This window comes from Spinacia oleracea, chromosome 6 (assembly GCF_020520425.1).
Source record: "Spinacia oleracea cultivar Varoflay chromosome 6, BTI_SOV_V1, whole genome shotgun sequence".
NCBI lineage: Eukaryota > Viridiplantae > Streptophyta > Magnoliopsida > Caryophyllales > Amaranthaceae > Spinacia > Spinacia oleracea.
Window position 1 is genome coordinate 107,715,638 of NC_079492.1, and position 18,310 is coordinate 107,733,947.

Genomic DNA, 18,310 nt, shown 5'->3' on the forward strand with positions numbered 1-18,310 from the left:
AGGTCAATAACACCAAACAACCTCCTACTCGTCGATCTCAATCGTTTCATGATCGACAACATCATTTATGGACATTTTATTTAAGTCTTGCAATAAAAAAATAAAAATTCAGATATGATAAGGGAATGAAACAAACTTAAAAGGAGAAAAACAGTAAGAAAAATTAACAAAAAAAATATAAGTTACCTTCAAGAAGCTCCACTTCCTCCAAACACTCTTCAACACCTTGGAATGGACCAGCCCGTAACCAATTTTGATTACAAACAAGACCTTGAACGACCACCGGACTTAAAGAGCTTCTAAAATTGTCAAGAACTCTTCCCTCGGTGCTAAATGCACTCTCGGAGGCCACGGTTGATATTGGCCGGGACAGCAAGCACATCACGAGCCATTCTTCCCATAGTAGGAATCCTTGCACTATTGAACTTCCACCACCCCAAAATATCAAAGTCATCATCTTCCTCCTCTGTATCCTCCTCCAAATACTTATCTAACTCAATTTTTGCCTCTCCACTAAGCTCACATTTATGCTTCTTATACTTACTTTTCGAAACCTCGACCTTCTTATGTGAGGTAGTTGACTGTGTATCATCCTTAGTGGATGATACTTCCTCCCTAACAACATCAGTTGGAGGCAAAATACGATATTCCTCAAATAAAGCACTCAATATATCTTTCACATTTCTTGCCAACAGAGATGCAGCAATAACATCATAAATTTCAGTCAACATCCACTCGACATAATCAAATTTATAACGAGGATCAAGGACAACAGCAACAAAAATGAGCAAGTTAATTTTTTCAGGATCACCCCAATATTTCTCATGCTTTTCCTTCATTTTACAAGCCATAAGACACATATCTTGATCATCACTCGATGTTAGCTCTTTCAAAAGTACCGCGACATTAACCAACTCATGAAAAAATAAATTGGAAGTCACATACAAAGACCCAGATACGCGATTAGTAATATCATAGAAGGTTTGCAAAAATTCAGAAAACTTTTTCACACTATTCCAATCCTATGATTCAGGGATACATTTCCCCTCCCTTTCACACAAATCAACCGTATAATGAGGGTCCTCCTTAGCATACCTCTCAAAATCACTCTCAAGAGAAATTGCAGCACTCAACATCAAGTATGTAGAATTCCACCTAGTTGGCACATCAAGGCATAACAACTTTTTGGAAACTATTTTTTCATATGACACACACTTTTTAAACCTTAGCAACCTTGATGGAGATTGTTTAATGAATCTCACAGCATGCCTAACACGAGTAATTGACTCATTAACCGTTTTCATGCCATCAGAAACAACCAAATTTACTATATGTGCTACACAACGCATATGAAGGAAACGACCCTTAAGAACCCCACTTTTCCAACCATTAATTTTCCTTCTCATATATCCAATGGCAGTATCACTCGAGCTAGCATTATCTACTGTTATGCAGAATTTTTTTTCAAGTTCACATTCAAGCAAACACTTCTCAATTTGTTTACCAATTTCCTCACCCTTATGACTAGCAATAGGACAAAAATTCAGGATTCGTTTTTGTAATTTCCATTCATTATCTATGAAATGAGCAGTTAAGCACATATAGTTAATTTGTTGTACTGAAGTCCATGTATCAGTGGTTAAAGAAACTCTAGACTTGCATTGCCTCAACTCATGTTTAAGTTTCCTTTTCTCAATCAAGTAAGATGCAAAATAATCTTTTGCTACTGTTTTCGTAGAAGGCACATGAAATCTAGGCTTCATCCTGCTACAAAAGTACCTAAAACCAATTCCCTCGACAAATTTAAAAGGCAACTCATCTACAACAATCATGAACGCAAGAGCTTCCTAAGACTTGCAGCATCAAACTTATGATATGTTGTTAAACCACTAGTTTCTCCAGCTTTAACATTACCATGAAAAGATAACAAAGTTTCCTTAGAATCCTTAGGTGTGTTGTAAGGATACTTATGACACTTATTGATGTGATCCCAAAAGAAACTCGCACCATTCTTCTTAGGATCGCATTTGTATTCCATCTTGCAGTACTTACAGGTTGCTTTCATCCCATCAGAGGTGTCTGTCTTCAGAAAGTGCTCCCACACTTCTGAACGGTCTTTCATTCTCTTCCTTTTGACTTTCTTAAGCTTCCTTGAAGAAGCTGAAACTGCCTCTGGGACATCAGGGACTCCCTCTTCCACTTGGTTAGACATTATGACTGAAATTTAAAGCAACAAAATATTGCATAAGTAAATGAATAATAGTAACAATTTTGAACAATCTAAATCACTCAAATTTGAACAAAAATCACCAATAACTTCAAGCAAAAATCACCAATTCATTCAAGAAAAAATCATCAATTAATTCCAGCAAAAATCACCAATTAATTCAAGCAGAAATCATCAATTAATTCAAGCAGAAATCATCCACTAATTCAAGCATAAATAAATCAATTAATTCGAGCATAAAACAATCAATTATTCGAGCATAAATCAATCAATTATTCGAGCATAAATCAATCAATTATTCGAGCAAAAATCATCAATTAATTCGAGCAAAAATATCAATTAATTCGAGCAGAAATCAATCATTTATTCGAGCATAAATCATCAATTAATTTGAGCAGAAATCACTAATTAATTCGAGCAAATATCACCATTTAGTTCGAGAAAATATCACCAATCAATTCAACAAATATCACCAAATTGAGTATACTAATTCGATAAAAAATAAAACAAATAAATCGAACCATAAATCGAACAAATACTTGAATAAACAGAAAATATACTACCGAATTTTCGAATAATAAATCCACGAACAATTAAGAGTATCAGATTCGTTATTTCGTACCTTTGAATCTTTAAGCCGGAAAAATAACCGGAGAAGGAGCCGTGATTCCGTGAAGAATGAGATGAGAAGCAAAAGCAAACGGAGCAGTGACGAGTTGACGACTGACGAGGAGTCACTGACTCACTGTGCCGAGAAGAGTAGTAGACTAGCAGAGACTCGGAGAGGATGAGAGATTGAGAGGACTCGAGCAGATCAGAAGACTGAGAGGAGAGCCAGAGGTGCCGCTCCTCAACAGTTAGTTTTAGGGTTTTTGTGAAATTACTCAATGAGGGAATGAGGGTAGGGGGTGAAATTACCGGCTAAAAAAGGCAATGACTCGCTGAGGTTTATTTGGGCTAAAAAAGGAATGAGGCCTATTATTTGAGTACGCCAGTAGGGTTCGAAAATTATGAAGTTCGGTTTGTTCGGTTTTATTCGGTTTATTCGGTTTTAGGTTTTTCAACCCAATCCAAACCATAAAACCATTTTTTTTAAAATCTTAGTCCAAACAAAATTGAATAGAAAAAAAATCGAACCGAATTTCTTATTCGGTTCGGTTCGGTTCGGTTTTCGGTTTTTTCTACCAAACTTTCACCCCTACTTTTCATGGTTGTCAATCACCGCATGGTTTTTTAAGGCAGTGATTTTTTTGTTGAAATGTATAAATTATAATTATTGTAATACCCTGATAGTTTCGTAGGTCTGTTAGTTCGGAGGTTCGAAAATCCGGTGGATTTGGAATCGTAGGCTTAGCAAATCGGAGCCGGACTCAGATATTGGGCCCGTTTATTAATCGGGTCGGATGCGAATCTTGTTAGGCCCGACCCATTGCAGTCCCTGGTGGCAAGGGAGTGTCTAAAACAGAGGGCTAAATTGTAACAGTAAGGAAATTCAGATAATAAGAGAATTTTGATTTTTTTTCCAAAGAAAGATTTTAGGGGGTAAGACTGTCAATTCCCTATTTCAAGACCCGCTACTTTATTACAGTCTAACTCAAAAAGTAAATTTTGTGTAAGACCGTAAGTTTGTAATGAATAAAATTCTATAACAAGAAATTTGATTTGTGATGTATTGCATACAGGAAAAAGAAAGAAAAAAAACTTGATTCAATTCAAATTCAAATAACTTTTAAGTTATTGGGTATTGGGTCTATATCAATCCTCCTCTGTTTACCAAGCCCATCTAAATATCGTGACAATTATGAACAATTTGGTAGGCGCTAAGTATAGTGATTAGTGAGAACAATTAAAATCTTAGCTTGTATCATTTGTATACTTGAGCCAGGCAAAAATTAATTAGGTGGCAAGTGACAAGAAAAAAAAGCGGCTAGACATATTTGGCAAGGAAAGAAACAAATTTGGCAAGGAAATGGGGTTAAAGTGTAATTGAAGTATGTAAGGGTAATTCATTAAAAACACTATTCTTAAGAGAAAATTAGATTTTACAAAGAAGCATTTGTGGTTAGGACGTAATTCCACTATTTCAAAATGGGAGTCCTTTCTTTTAAAAGGGTTAAGGATTCAATCATTGGACATAGGGCTGTAAATGAGCCGATACTTTCGCGAACAAGCTCGGTCAAAGTCTCATCAAATCTCGTTTGTTAAGTAATGAACGAGTTTGAACAAAAATCGTAGACTCGATAGATAAATGAGCCAAGCTCGAACAACATCACGTTCTGCTTGTTAATGTTTACGAGCACTCGTTTATCCACATCAAAAAAAATTAAGTTATTGCTTTATCCAATCGAGATGCGTTGTGGAATATCCTTAATTATACAAGTACTTAAAAGAATGTGATGTTAGTGAGATTACATGAAGTAGTAAGTGGAAACATAATTGAGTAACCTTTAACCGCAAACCTAATTTATAGATAATTGTACAATACCAAATTACCAACTAATCCAGATTGCGCACTTGAAGAACATTTGCTGTCTACAGTCTGCATCCCTTCAAGTTATTAGAGTAGCATAATATATTTATTTATGTTACATATTCTATGATGAGATATGATACGATGCATGAAGCAATTGTAACGCGTAGATGATCAGTAATTCACTGTATTCTGGTAATTAAGCGTGTATACATGCATGGCTATCGTCTATCGACTATCATAGTAGCAATCAAGAGTTGAATTTTAATAAAAGAAACTTAAAAAGAGGGAGATATAGAAGAGGAAAGAAGTTTATAACCCAAAAATATAAGAGGCTGTAAGGTTGACTAATTTATTCATTTGTGACGCACTATGTTTCGTTATCTGTCTCTGCTTTACAAAAGTAGAATCATACTCGTTTACCTAAAATTAAATTAAAATTTTTAAAAGAAGAAGAATATAATCTTGTTAAGGTAATAATTGTTGGCTTTTTAAATTTGGCACCGACCTGGATCATGTTGTTATTCTATTCACAATATAATAATCATAGTGAACCAGATTATTAATCCTTCAACTATTTATTGCTATGGCTCGGTCCATTAAAAAAAATTTAATTTTATTGATATATCTATACCATATATTAAAAGGAGGCTCTAAAAAAGTTTACGTAACACATGGCGATATATTTATGAGTCGTTCGCTCCATGTAATCTTCATATATATAAAAACAATTGTCAAGCATGATTTATATAAGATTTGAACATATAATCTTGAGGTTAAAGAACAAAGCCTTCACCACTAAGTTATTACATGTTTTATGTTATCATTAAAAAAAATGTGAACGTTATTAACATAATAATATCCTTGGATATCGCCCAACCCCAAAAACTAATTTTACTCTAAAAAGTGATTCATTTTAATGTTTGATTTGTAATTCTGAAATGTACGGAGTAATATATTAAAGACTGGGTTAATATAATTTGCATAAAAATTATGTAACTTAGATGGTAACTCTTTCACAATATTATTACGGAGTATATATCTTCCATGGTAGGTGGGGTCGGATTTAGATTGTGTCATGACTTTTTATTTCATTTCATTAAACTATTAAAGTGATGCAATTACTTGTAAATAGAGGAAATATATTAGTATAAATAAAATATAATAAATTTGAATAATGTGTTAAATTTGGAATGCTCGGGTTCGGTTCAGATCCATTGAAGTGGTGCCCTTACCAAAGGCAAAACCTCAACTAACCAACTCCGCAACCAAAAACTATACGAGAAATTGTAATGCGGTAACCTTCCTTAACCATAGTTAAATCCGCGCCAGCAGTCCAAAGAAATAATTTGAGCGCGTATTTCACAATCTCCTTCTTTCTTCATCTTCTTCTCCTTCTCTTTCATGGAGCCTACCTTCTCTACTTCCTCTTCCTTTCTTCTTCCAATCACCCTCATCTTATTTTAATTTTCACTTTCTCTCTCATCCTTTTACAATCCAACTCTTCCGCAAAAAGTCTGCGCTCAAATTTCTTGCATTTTTTAATCTCCACATCTTATTTTCTAGTTTCAATGGAGGATGAAAACGAAACGCAGTTGTTGAACAAATTAATCGAAAGAATCAATCAAATTTCTTCAATTTCAGATTATCGTCCTCCTGTTAAGAAGCAGTACTGTAATTTAGCTCGGAGATTGAAGCTGTTAACCCCAATGTTCGAGGAATTGAAGGAGACTCTTGTTCCGCTAGCTAACGACGTTTTTTATAATCTCGGCGCTTTTCATGATTCTCTTATTCTAGCTCTCGATTTGCTCCGATTTGGTTCTATTGGAAGCAAAATTTATCTGGTTTGGATCTGCCCCAGTTTTAGCCTTTCATTGTTCATTATTGACAGGATTTTATGTTAACTTAGTTTCTTTTATCTGGAATTTTAGTTAACTATGTGATTATGTGTAATTTTCTCCAATTTGATTGATTTGAGATTGGTCGTTGAAATTGTAGGGTTTGTGAGAACATTTTGTCAGGTAATTGATTTGTTTGTATGAATTGACTGTATAACGGTAGTTTTCAGATTTTGGAATAGGATTTAGGAAATTAGTTAAGATTCCAGGGAATTGTTGATGCTTTTGAGGAATTAGTGAAAGGTTAAAGGTTGATTGAATGGGTCGGATTATGACGATTTTATGCTCAATTCCCCATCTTTTATTGTGTGTGGCTCTAAATATTTGATATTAGGATTTAGGTGATCTTGAGCTCTATTAAGTGATACTTATCGTTGTAAGTTTCTTATCATGTATAAGGATTAGCATGGATTAGTGTTGTTTGTCACCAAGTTTCTAAAGCAATATTAGAATCGGAATAAGCGGGTGTACGGCTAGAGGAAGTCAGTTAGTGGCGGGGATCATGAAAATTGAACTATAGTTGAGGTTATGACTAGAAGGATAAGCACATTAGAGATGGTTCAAGATTTTAGTTGTTGGCTGCCGATGGCTACATCATAGCCACTTTACAGATGCCAAATGAAATAGAAGAAACACCTAATTGTTTGACGTTTGATGCACTATGTCAATCTTGACCTTTTTACAGAATTCCACGCCCATATGTTTTAGCAGTGATTTCATATTAGGATATGATGCTTGCACTGGAGGAGCAGGGCCTAGGATTTAAATTGCAAATTTACAATCCTGTCCTAACTGCAATAATGGTTGATCATCATGGAAGTGTACTTTAAAATGGTGTCGTGTAGACGGTTGTGGTTGATATGATTTGCTATAAATATGGTTGCGTTGATTGTATAAGCGTTATAGCCCGTATTGACTCATATGAGTCGTATCAACTGGAAGACTGACAATAACGGCCCTTTATAACTTGGGGGCATATTCGGTTCAACATATTGCATACTAATGTGAAATTTAAAATTCAAATCTTGAGGAACTTCAAAATTGTTACTTTTAGCATTATATTTGGACGTTCTTTTTGTATGATGTTGCAGTATTTTTTATGCATGTCAGTTGACGGAGAATGTGAGATGATTTAGCCCTTCCTTTGACAAAGAATATTATGCAACCATTTTGTTTATAGTAATCCCTTGTTATTTTTCCATGGTTCACCCTTTTCATGGTAATGTCAGGCCCTTGAGAGAGAGCAGATTATGGCGAAGTTTTATGAAGTGACCTCTAATTTGGAGGAAGCTCTGGATGGAATAGCCTTCGAGAAACTTGACATTTCTGACGAAGTTAAGGAACAGGTAGAATGAACTTACCTTGAAGACTTGTTCTGTTGCATGCCCATGATGCTCGTATGACTATCTGTGTGAGTTTTTATAATGATGCAACTCACTGGAGAGATTCTAGACTTTGTAAATATTGCACTATCTCCCTCCCCACCCCACCCCACCTCCCCTCTCCCCTGCCCCCCAGGTGAAACCGTGAAATGAGCTAATCAGAATAAGAATGGCCCCTCAAGGTTAAGGGAGTGATGCAAAAATATATCCTTTCAGGTTGAGCTCGTTGCTTCTCAGTTTAGAAGAGCCAAGGAAAGAGTTGATCCACCTGATGCAGAGCTCTATGACGACCTCTTATCTGTATACAGCACCAGCACCGATACAGCTGCGGATACTGCCATACTGAAAAGAGTCTCTGAAAAGCTGCAGCTGATGAAAATTGATGATCTAACACAAGAGTCTGTGACTCTCACTGAAATGGTTTCTGCACCTGATGGAGATCCTGACGAGAGAATAGAGAAGATGTGCAATCTACTAAAGAAAATCAAGGATTTTGTTCAGACAGAAAACCCTGACTTGGGATCTGCTGCGGGAGAGAAGAATCTCTCATCAAGTTGTAGTGGACAAACATCTGCTGATGGGAGTCCTAAGTCTATTGTTATACCAGATGATTTTCGTTGCCCAATTTCATTGGAGCTGATGAAAGATCCGGTTATTGTTTCTACTGGGCAGGTAATGGCAGTTAATTTTACTCTAACTAAATACTATGTTTACCGCATAAACCATTTTGTCGTAACCTGTTTCTCGATTCCCAGATCCATCCAGCTTCCATTATTATGTTAACTTCTTACTCATGTTCTGGACGATTCTAGTATCTAAAGGCTTCCCCTTGTTGTTGTCAGAAAAAAGATATCCTAAGAGTGGAGTTATATGGCTTTAACTGAAGTGTAGATTTCATGTGTAGATATGTGATGGGAAAAAAAACAAGTTGCATATGGAGTTTGTTGCAACTTTTCTCATGGCTGTTTCTATTTCTTTATTTTTTGGGTGTGTGCTCGGGAGTTACGTGTGTGTGCAGGAAGGGGGGGGGGGGGGGGGGGGGTGACGGTGGAGGCCCACTTGTACTTGTTGGAATGTTCGTAAAAAATCCCACAGCACATTGGCTAGTTCCGAATGAAATCATATACATGTTCCTTGCACCGGGGTTTATCAGAGTCCTAGTTGCAGGGTATTTCTTATGCTTGGTGTCTTTTATCTTTTGCGTTGAGTCTTCTTATACTCGAGCTCTGTTCGTCTCTTCTCGTCTGGTCTGGTCTTATCTGAATGTTTTAGCCTGAGTCTCTTTTCTCTCTCTCTCTCTCTCTCTTTTTAATAATCATAAATAATCGTCTTCCACTTTTTAACAGCCCCAGTTCCCCTCTCTTGCAGACCTATGAACGTGCGTGCATTGAGAAATGGATAGGGGCAGGTCATAACACATGTCCAAAAACGCAGCAATCGCTCCAAAACTCTTCTCTCACCCCCAACTATGTGTTGCGAAGCCTTATAGCCCAGTGGTGTGAAGCAAACGGGGTTGAACTTCCCAAGAGGCCAGGCACTGCTAACCCCACCAAAACTGCATCTGCTTGCTCAGCTGCAGAACGTTCTAAGATTGATGAACTCCTCCGCAAGCTCCACTCAGGCAACCCTGATGATCAGCGTTCTGCAGCTGGTGAAATTCGGCTTCTCGCAAAGCGAAATGCTGATAATCGTGTAGCTATTGCTGAAGCGGGGGCAATCCCACTTCTTGTGGACCTGCTATCAACACTGGATTCACGCACTCAAGAGCATGCTGTGACTGCTCTTCTTAACCTCTCAATCTGCGATGATAACAAAGGGAGCATCATAAACTCAGGGGCTGTGCCTGGCATAGTTCACGTACTGAAGAAAGGTAGCATGGAAGGAAGGGAAAATGCAGCTGCTACCCTTTTTAGTCTCTCAGTTGTGGATGAAAATAAGGTTACAATTGGTGCTTCAGGTGCTATACCTCCTCTTGTCATGTTGCTGAGTGAGGGTACTCAAAGAGGGAAGAAAGACGCTGCCACTGCACTTTTCAACCTATGCATATACCAAGGAAACAAAGGCAAGGCAGTTAGAGCTGGAATTGTGCCGACATTAATGAGGCTATTGACAGAGCCTGGAACTGGCATGTTGGATGAGGCACTGGCTATTCTGGCTATACTATCTAGCCATCCCGAAGGTAAAGCAACCATTGGATCAGCAGATGCATTACCGGTTTTGGTAGACGTGATTACGAATGGATCACCGAGGAACAAAGAAAATGCTGCCGCAGTTTTAGTACATCTTTGTTCAGGGGATCAAAATTATCTAGTAGCAGCACAGGAGCTTGGAATAATGAGTCCGCTCCTCGAGATGACACAGAGTGGCACCGAGAGAGGGAAGAGAAAAGCACAGCAATTACTGGACAGAATGAGTCGGTTACTTGAGCAGCAAAAACAGGCCCAGGCGCAAGCTGAGGCTCAAGGAGTTGCACCTCCAAATGCTGCTGAGGACTAACAGGTCTTTTATTTCTTGATTTTGTAATCCTTTTTAAAATATATATATCATTTATTTTTTATTCTAATCAAAGGGAAGGAGGGTGAGAAAACTGGGAGGGCCTTTTATTGAGCTACAGGAAATTCATTGTTATTGGCATTCGGGTGTAATTTTTTTCATTTTGGGATGGGGCTGAGGAGAGGTTCTTTGATATCTTCATAGGAAGCACAAAAGACATACATGATACATGAAAAGAAAGAATCGACATGCCATTCGATGTGTCTGTTGAATTGTAGCAATTGTAAAATCTGTATCAACACTAATTATCCTCAATTTTTATGGAAGGGTACATTCTTTTGCGCTTTGCTTCTAGATTCAAGGTGTTTTGATTCTTGGTAATAGTTTCCTGCATTAAGAAAGGGTAGCCATATGAAAACTTAAAACCATGACATTCTTTTTCTACAAGTTAGAGACTCTTTCAATCATGTGAGAGAAGGGTAGTCAGAGACTCTTTCAATCATGTGAGAGAACTTGTTCTTCTCCTGTCTGAACTTTTTACAATCATTATGACAAGTATTGGCAAATACTCCTACTATAGAAGTAGCCTGCTCAATATCATCTTTCCTACCAATGTTCCTGTTATATGTTTATCTTTAAACTCGCGCCTTTACAAATCTGTTAATTTATTTTGTTTCTAACCCCTTTGGTAGCCAAAAGTCTGAATGTCCGATTAGGGTGAGATTGCATACAACTACACAATAACACAAGGGATAAAAGATGCATACTATTTTGGTGGGTGGGCTTGATCATTGTTTAAAATGTGTTGGTCTTGATGGAGGTTGTATTGAAGATTTGACGGGTGCTTTGGTTACATTAGGCCCTGTTTTTTTTAGCTTAATTTCAGTTTCAGAACTTATTTTTCACCACCTCAGCTCAGTTCAATTTAGTTCAGTTCAGTTCAGTTCAGGTTAATTCAATTAAATTTAACTTAATAATAAAAATAATAATATTTATTATTATTATTATTATTATTATTATTATTATTATTATTATTATTATTATTATTATTATATTACTTACGTAGTATTATTTATATTTATATTATTATTATATATAATTAATTATTTATTATTAATTACAATAATAACTGATTACATATTATTATTATTATTATTATTATTATTATTTAGTTATTAATTATTCTTTAGTTATTAATTATTTAGTTATTAATTAACATTTATTATTATTATTTTGTAATTAACTAGATATTACTAATTATTAATTATTAATCATTTATTACTCCCTCCGTATGGTATATCTCAATATCGAAGATGATACCAAAGATTTGTATTTGTTTATAAATTCTCCTGGCGGATGGGTAATACAAGGAGTAGCTATTTATGATACCATGCAATTTGTGCGATTTAGGATTTAACAATTAGCAACGCATAAACTTCTTTTTTCCTGTTCAAATCAATAAGTTCATGAAACATTCCGATTTTTTTATCTTGTTCTTAAATATTAGTTCTGTTTTGACTTTTCAACTCGTTTCAACTCAATATTTAAACGTAAATTAGTTTTTGGGCCCGGGCAATGCCCCGGGTTACTACATTAATAACATTCACTTTTAGTTATATGTGTTTTTTTTCAATAATAACATGAAACATGTAATAGCTTAGTGGTAAAAAGCTTTATTGTTTAAACTTTGCTCAAGGGTTCAAACCTTAGCAAACTATATTTGATTTTTTTTTAATATATATGAAGATTACATGTAGCGAGCTACCCATAAGCAGAGCGCCACGTGTCACGTATACTTTCTAATAGACGCCTTTTAATATATAGTATAGATATCTCCAAATACGTAAGTTAGAAAAATATAAAAATTTGATATTGTTAAACTACACATTAAGACGAACAAAATAAGATATCAAATGAATATGTTTTGAAGTACGTATTGAAAAGAAATTAGAAGATTCTCTTCAATTATGAATAGTGTCAAGATTGCAAAAATAATATAGTTTCAATCTCCGTTACATACAATAGGGAAGAAATAATATAGTTTCAATCTCCGTTACATACAATCTTCAACAAAATTGCAAAAAACAAAAATAAATGACCTTTTGGTGTCCCCCTATAAAATACTCCATAGACCATACTACCCTCGATAACTTCACCATTTAATTGAAATGCAAATCATAATTCATAAGTCATGCAATGTTTAATGTCCACAACTAAGCAAAAATTTCAAAAATTCTCTATCTAATGCCAACTACAAATCACTAGTATAACTCAAAATACTACGTGTATGGAAATGAGGCATCCAAAAATAACATTAATTAGACAAATTCCTCCATTTCAAATTTCCCATTAAAAGCCAAAAATTGACAAAAAAAACCAAAAATTATATTCTAAAATTTAGTACAATTGCCAAATCTAAAAGAATTAAACAAAAAATTAATCAATTAAATTGGCCATTTAATTTACTGAATTTGCCGTGATTTATATGTAATTTCCACAAATATAATAAACGGAATACTACCTCCATCCCATTGTACTTTTATGTTCGGTATCATACACGCAATTTAACAAATAATTAATGTGAAAAAGATTCTTTTTTGTTTACTTAAAATATGCAAATTATATTTGTTAATACTAATATTTTCACTTTATCTAAAATTTGACATTAAAAAAATTAGAAAGATTTAATGTTTCAATAGGAAAGTATGACAGATTTAATGGCCTAATGAATTTGATTGGTTTAAATAATTATTTGGCACGATTTTTGACAGAATATTAGGAACTTTTATGTTATAGTATAAAATGAATTATTCCAAGTGTAAAGATTAAAATATGACACTAGAAACAGAAAACTTAAAGAATAAAAGGGACGGAGGGAGTATTAGTCTAAACAATTTTAATTTCGAGGAGTAAATAAAATAAACAGAATATCACGTTCATCCCCAAAAATGCCATCACCGTTTCTCCTAAAGGTTGAAGGCGTGGCTATATATTGTAAGTAGCAGATTCTTCTCCTAAATTAATGCACACATGAACAAAATAAAAAACATATATACTTTTGAGTCTAATAAAACGAATCAGTAATGGGAAAAAGGTTGTGGAGTGCTAATAATTAATATATAGATAGCTATGCACCCATCTAAGCGTGCATATGCAATTAAACGACCGTGTTTCTGGGAAAAAAAATTACATGCCTATTCTATATAAAATACCCATTTTCTCTCTCCTCTAACCTCTCACCATTTTCTGAATCATCAAAAACCTCTCACTCTCTCTCTTCCATTGATGTCACTCCTCTCTCCTCCCAAACAATCCAGCCTCCTCCACTCCAATTTTCGTCGCCGCCGTCGATTTTCTCTAGATACGACCAAACAACCGCGCCACCTCCCAAGCGAGCCACCGCCTTCTCCGCCACCGGCTAACGCCTTCTCCGAACACCGACAAACGCTTCTCCGAACGTCGTCGCTAACGCCGAAGAAATCTGGTATTATTTCTTTTCATTTTCATTTTTGTTTGTGTTTTTCTTTAGTTTAATTGCGTTTAAGTGTTAATATACAAAATATATTAGTTCGAAATTAGTTATTTCGTCCATTTTTATTTAGATCTGAATGTTTTTTTTATTCCTTTAGATGGAGTAGTTCAATTAGTTGCGGTAAAGTGGTATAATTTTTAATGTTTCGATTCTACTTTTTAACTTATTTTCTTTGATTGATTAAATTTCAGTTTTAGCAAAAATTCTAATAGGAATTTCTGATTTCTGTAGATTATTTGTATTATTTGGATTTTGTTAGTTTCATTCTTCAATTCCAGTGAATTTTAGTATTTCAGCCTTTCAGATCTATCACCTTGCATGTTTAATTTATAAAGTTCGATGTTCATAATTGTAGAATGAACTACACATGGTAACTTGATAATGTTGTTGTTGTTAGTATATTGTGGTTAGGATTGTCGTTCTTGGTGGTTGTGTTAGTTATTTCTGAATATTAATTCTGAATTTGTTATGTTCAGTTTATAATTTATCATGTTCAACTTATAAAAGACGATGTTCACAAATAATAACACTTTTGTGTGATGTTCAGTTTCTCAACTCTCGTGTTCAACTTATAAAGAATCATGTTCAATTTACACAAAATCATGTCCAACTAAATTTAACACTTTTGTGTGATGTTAATTATTTTTATTTTTTGAACGATGTTTGTTTGTGATTGAGAGAGATATGCTTCTGTTGTAGTTTTTGTTAATTGAAATCAGTTTACTAGAACAATATATGATGTGATTATCTATCAATTATGTTTTGCACCAAAAACATCTATCTAATTAATTCTTAATTTGTTATATTCATTTTATAACTTATCATGTTCAACTCATATGAGAGGATGTTCACAAATAATAATACTTTTGTTTGACGTTCTTTGTTTTTCAACTCTCGTGTTCAATTTATAAAGGATCATGTCCAATTTACACAAAATCATGTTCAATGACATTTAACTTATAAAACTAATATATCTTCAATACTTTTGTGTGATGTTCATTTTCTCAAGTCTCATGTTCAACTTATAAAAAATCATGTCCAACTAAATTTAACTTATATAACTTATAAAGAATTATGTACAAAATCATGTCCAACTAAATTTAACATATAAAACTAACACTACGTATATGTTAAATACGATTAGTTTACTAATATTAGTTCACTTTTTTGAATACGATTAGCTTACTTACTTTCCTCTTGAAATGCAGACCTAAAAATAGTTAGCCGACAGTTAAAGGCCTTGGAAATGATGAACTCTATGAAAGTAATCTAGCTTCTGTGTGTAAGTTGTAAAGGTATATATGTCAAATGTTCCTGCTGTGTCTTTGAAATTTAATCATGTTCAGATTTTATAAGTAGATGTTCATTATTTTTAATGATCTGAAGTGGTGTTGTATAAAATTTGTCATGTTCAAATTAATATTGTTGATGAAATTAATAATAACAAGATATTCAGTTTCTCAAGTCTCATGTTCAACTTATAAAGAATTTTATTCTACTAAATTCAACTTATTAAACTATGATATGTTTATAAATAAGAACACTTTTGCATGATGTTCAGTTTTTCAAGTCTCATGTTCAACTTATAAAGAATCATGTTCAACTAAATTCAACTTATTAAAGAAATTAGTGTGATTTGTATTGGAATTGAAATTTCAGGAGTTATAAAATTGTTGATGGCGTTTGCTTTGATAATATACATTGAGAATTTTGTGTAAGGTAGTGGATGAGTGTAAGGATACTTTATTTTTGGGTGTTTTCCTCGTAAGATGAATATGCCACTAAAAAGTGATCCCCGTTTAGTTTATAATTTATCATGTTCAACTAAATTCAACCTATAAAACTATGATATGTTCAACTCTTTTGTGTGATGTTCAGTTTTTCAAGTCTTACGTTCAATTTATACAAAATTATGTTCAGCTAAATTTAACTTATAAAACTAATATATATTCAAACTTTTGTGTGATGTTCAATTCAATTTCTCAAGTCTCATGTTCAATTTATAAAGAATTATGTACAGAGTCATGTTCAACTAAAATGCAAGCAACAACAGTAAAAAGAAGATGTTTGTTATTCTTTACTAAAATATCAAAAGTGGCATTGTCTAAATATTGTCATGTTCAGTTTATAATTTTTCATGTTCAACTTATAAAATATAAAATACAATTTATAAAAGATGATGTTCAGAAATAAGAACACTTTTGTGTGATGTTCAGTTTCTCAAGTCTCATGTTCAATTAAATTCAACTTATTAATTAAACGTACTATGATATTTTCATAAATAAGAACACTTTTGTGTGATGTTCAGTTTCTCAAGTCTTATGTTCAAGTTATACTGAATAATGTTCAATTAAAAACATTATGATTTTCCTGCAGGAAGAAAAAGTTCAATAAGAATGCGACAACAAAAGAAGAAGGCTGATTTAGAAATGGAAGATATGGTATTAAGAGAGGCTGTAAGAATTGAAGAAGAATTGAAGGCAGGAGCAACCAAAAAAGAATCTACAAATAAGTAAGAAAAATAAAGAGAAAAGAGATCGTTGTAGCGAAAAAAGTGGAAGCCGAAAGGAAGGAAGCTGAAAAATTAGAAGCCTAGAAAGAGAAGAGGCAACAACCACTAAAATAGAGGATGGAGATAGAAAATAAATGTCATGTTCATTTTCTGAACATGAATGTTCAATTCATTAAATTACTTTAAATGTCCATTTGTTTGTTCTTTATGTGCGCTTCCAGCTTACTAAAATAATGAGATGTTTTTTTCTAGAAAACCTGTGTAATAAAAAAATTTAAATTTAAATTTTTTATTTTTTTTATTCTTTTAAAAAGGGAAACATAATAATGCACTAAAAAAAGAAGGCTGAAACTACTAAAACGAAGCATTGAAGCTCATATGCATGCAGAACTGCATGCATAGCTATGCAGCCAAAAATTTGGGAGTGGAGTGCTACCTAATTTGTTGTTTATGGTCTATTTTTGTGTGTTGAGGTGCAACGTCTAATGAACGGCGATGTACAATACGGATTAGCCTGGTAGACCTTGGTAGTTAATCTGAATCACCGGCAGTTTCTAGACAAGGGGAGGAGAGAGAGTAATGCGTCGATTAGGGAAAAGTTCAAGTCCCAACAACAAAATCCCAACAACAAACGGAACAAATAACGAAAGATTTTAATTTCTTAATTTTTTTTTTTTGGAAATATAATGTTGTAATTTTTAATTAATCGATTAGATAATTATTTTAAAAAATAATTACAACTAGAATAGTGAATACTTTTTTTTTTTTTTTTTTTTTTTTTTTTTTTTATTACAGAAGTAGTTTATAATTTAGAATATTGTTGATGTCTCTCACACATTAATTAAATATCAAAATTGTTAAGTTTTTAATTTTTTCTTTGGAATTATTTTTACGGATGACGGAGTTCCATTTATGCATTTATTTTCTAGCGGTGTACAACGATATGATGCACGAGCTCGATTGATTCGTAACTGAGTACGATATTTTCAATTACTTTGGTATTACAATTACGAATTTTGTCATGTAAGGCATGATAGAGAAACTCCAATGGTTAAAACATGAAACTGCTCACCAAAAAAAATGAACATGTGACCATGTATCCCACCACTGGTGCAACAATGACATAGGCAGCTGTTTAAACATTGTAGCTATTTTGGGCAGGTAGCTCAAATAAATAAATTTTTTAAATTGTAGCCCACCAATGTGAAAATATGTAGCTTAAATTAATTGTAGCTAAAAATCTGATGTGGCAAAATTAGCCACAACACCTTGTAACTCACCATTGGAGTTGCTCTTATTACATTATTTCATTATTTAGATGTTTTTAAATCGAGATGATATCTCCAACAATCACTGAATTTCCTTGTAAGTAGGTTGGGGGTTTACAAATCCCACAAACAACTGTCACTTAGATTCTACATGTGCATTGGATTTTGTAGGACCTTAACCACAAACCCCATAATTGATACTCACTCTATTAGTGAAAGAAATACATGTTTATCTCTCTATTTTAATTTTAAGAGGACATACTAGTAGTAATTCGTAGGGACTCCAACCTAGACGTCCTTTGAAAATGTCAAGTGATTAGTAGTTGATAGGGGCGTTGACACTTGACACTGTATGTGAAACATGTATGATGTATCCTTCAAAGTTGATGTTAACATTGGGCTTAGTCGTTTCGTAATCAGGCCCGCATATTGACCTTCTTCCAATAAGGGCCCATGGTTGACGGTTGACGGTTCTTTTTGGCTGACCCATTTCGGTTTGGGATATCTTATGGGCTCCCGATGAACTCG

The 18,310-nt window shown here is 34.0% G+C and overlaps 2 protein-coding genes across 4 annotated transcripts; both read left to right on the forward strand.

The window, feature by feature from the left end:
• Positions 1-6,049: 6,049 nt before the first annotated feature.
• On the forward strand, positions 6,050-10,824 carry LOC110781915 (U-box domain-containing protein 13). Of its 2 annotated transcripts, XM_021985957.2 has the most exons (4): positions 6,050-6,541; positions 7,825-7,941; positions 8,194-8,649; positions 9,346-10,824. In XM_021985957.2, exons 1-4 carry the CDS (start codon positions 6,269-6,271, stop codon positions 10,471-10,473), a joined length of 1,974 nt encoding a protein of 657 aa, XP_021841649.1. In that variant the 5' UTR covers positions 6,050-6,268; the 3' UTR covers positions 10,474-10,824. The 2 variants fall into 2 exon arrangements, with proteins under 2 accessions (XP_021841649.1, XP_056686947.1); XM_056830969.1 differs by lacking the exon at positions 6,050-6,541 and having other exon boundaries at positions 7,881-8,006.
• A 2,650-nt stretch (positions 10,825-13,474) lies between these two features.
• On the forward strand, positions 13,475-16,800 carry LOC130464211 (uncharacterized). Of its 2 annotated transcripts, XR_008924555.1 has the most exons (3): positions 13,495-13,954; positions 15,211-15,297; positions 16,379-16,800. XR_008924555.1 is itself a non-coding variant. In XM_056833675.1 (2 exons), exons 1-2 carry the CDS (start codon positions 13,756-13,758, stop codon positions 16,516-16,518), a joined length of 339 nt encoding a protein of 112 aa, XP_056689653.1. In that variant the 5' UTR covers positions 13,475-13,755; the 3' UTR covers positions 16,519-16,800. The 2 variants fall into 2 exon arrangements, 1 of the variants encoding a protein (XP_056689653.1); XM_056833675.1 differs by lacking the exon at positions 15,211-15,297 and having other exon boundaries at positions 13,475-13,954.
• The last annotated feature ends 1,510 nt before the right edge of the window (positions 16,801-18,310 follow it).

What these genes read in the sequence shown, in the direction of transcription:
- LOC110781915 (XM_021985957.2), top strand. Translation starts at nt 6,269, where the DNA reads ATGGAGGATGAAAACGAAACGCAGTTGTTGAACAAATTAATCGAAAGA. An exon ending in TTGGAAGCAAAATTTATCTG is followed by an intron (nt 6,542 to 7,824) that starts GTTTGGATCTGC and finishes TGGTAATGTCAG; the next exon opens with GCCCTTGAGAGAGAGCAGAT. An exon ending in TTATTGTTTCTACTGGGCAG is followed by an intron (nt 8,650 to 9,345) that starts GTAATGGCAGTT and finishes CCTCTCTTGCAG; the next exon opens with ACCTATGAACGTGCGTGCAT.
- LOC130464211 (XM_056833675.1), top strand. Translation starts at nt 13,756, where the DNA reads ATGTCACTCCTCTCTCCTCCCAAACAATCCAGCCTCCTCCACTCCAAT. An exon ending in GCTAACGCCGAAGAAATCTG is followed by an intron (nt 13,955 to 16,378) that starts GTATTATTTCTT and finishes ATTTTCCTGCAG; the next exon opens with GAAGAAAAAGTTCAATAAGA.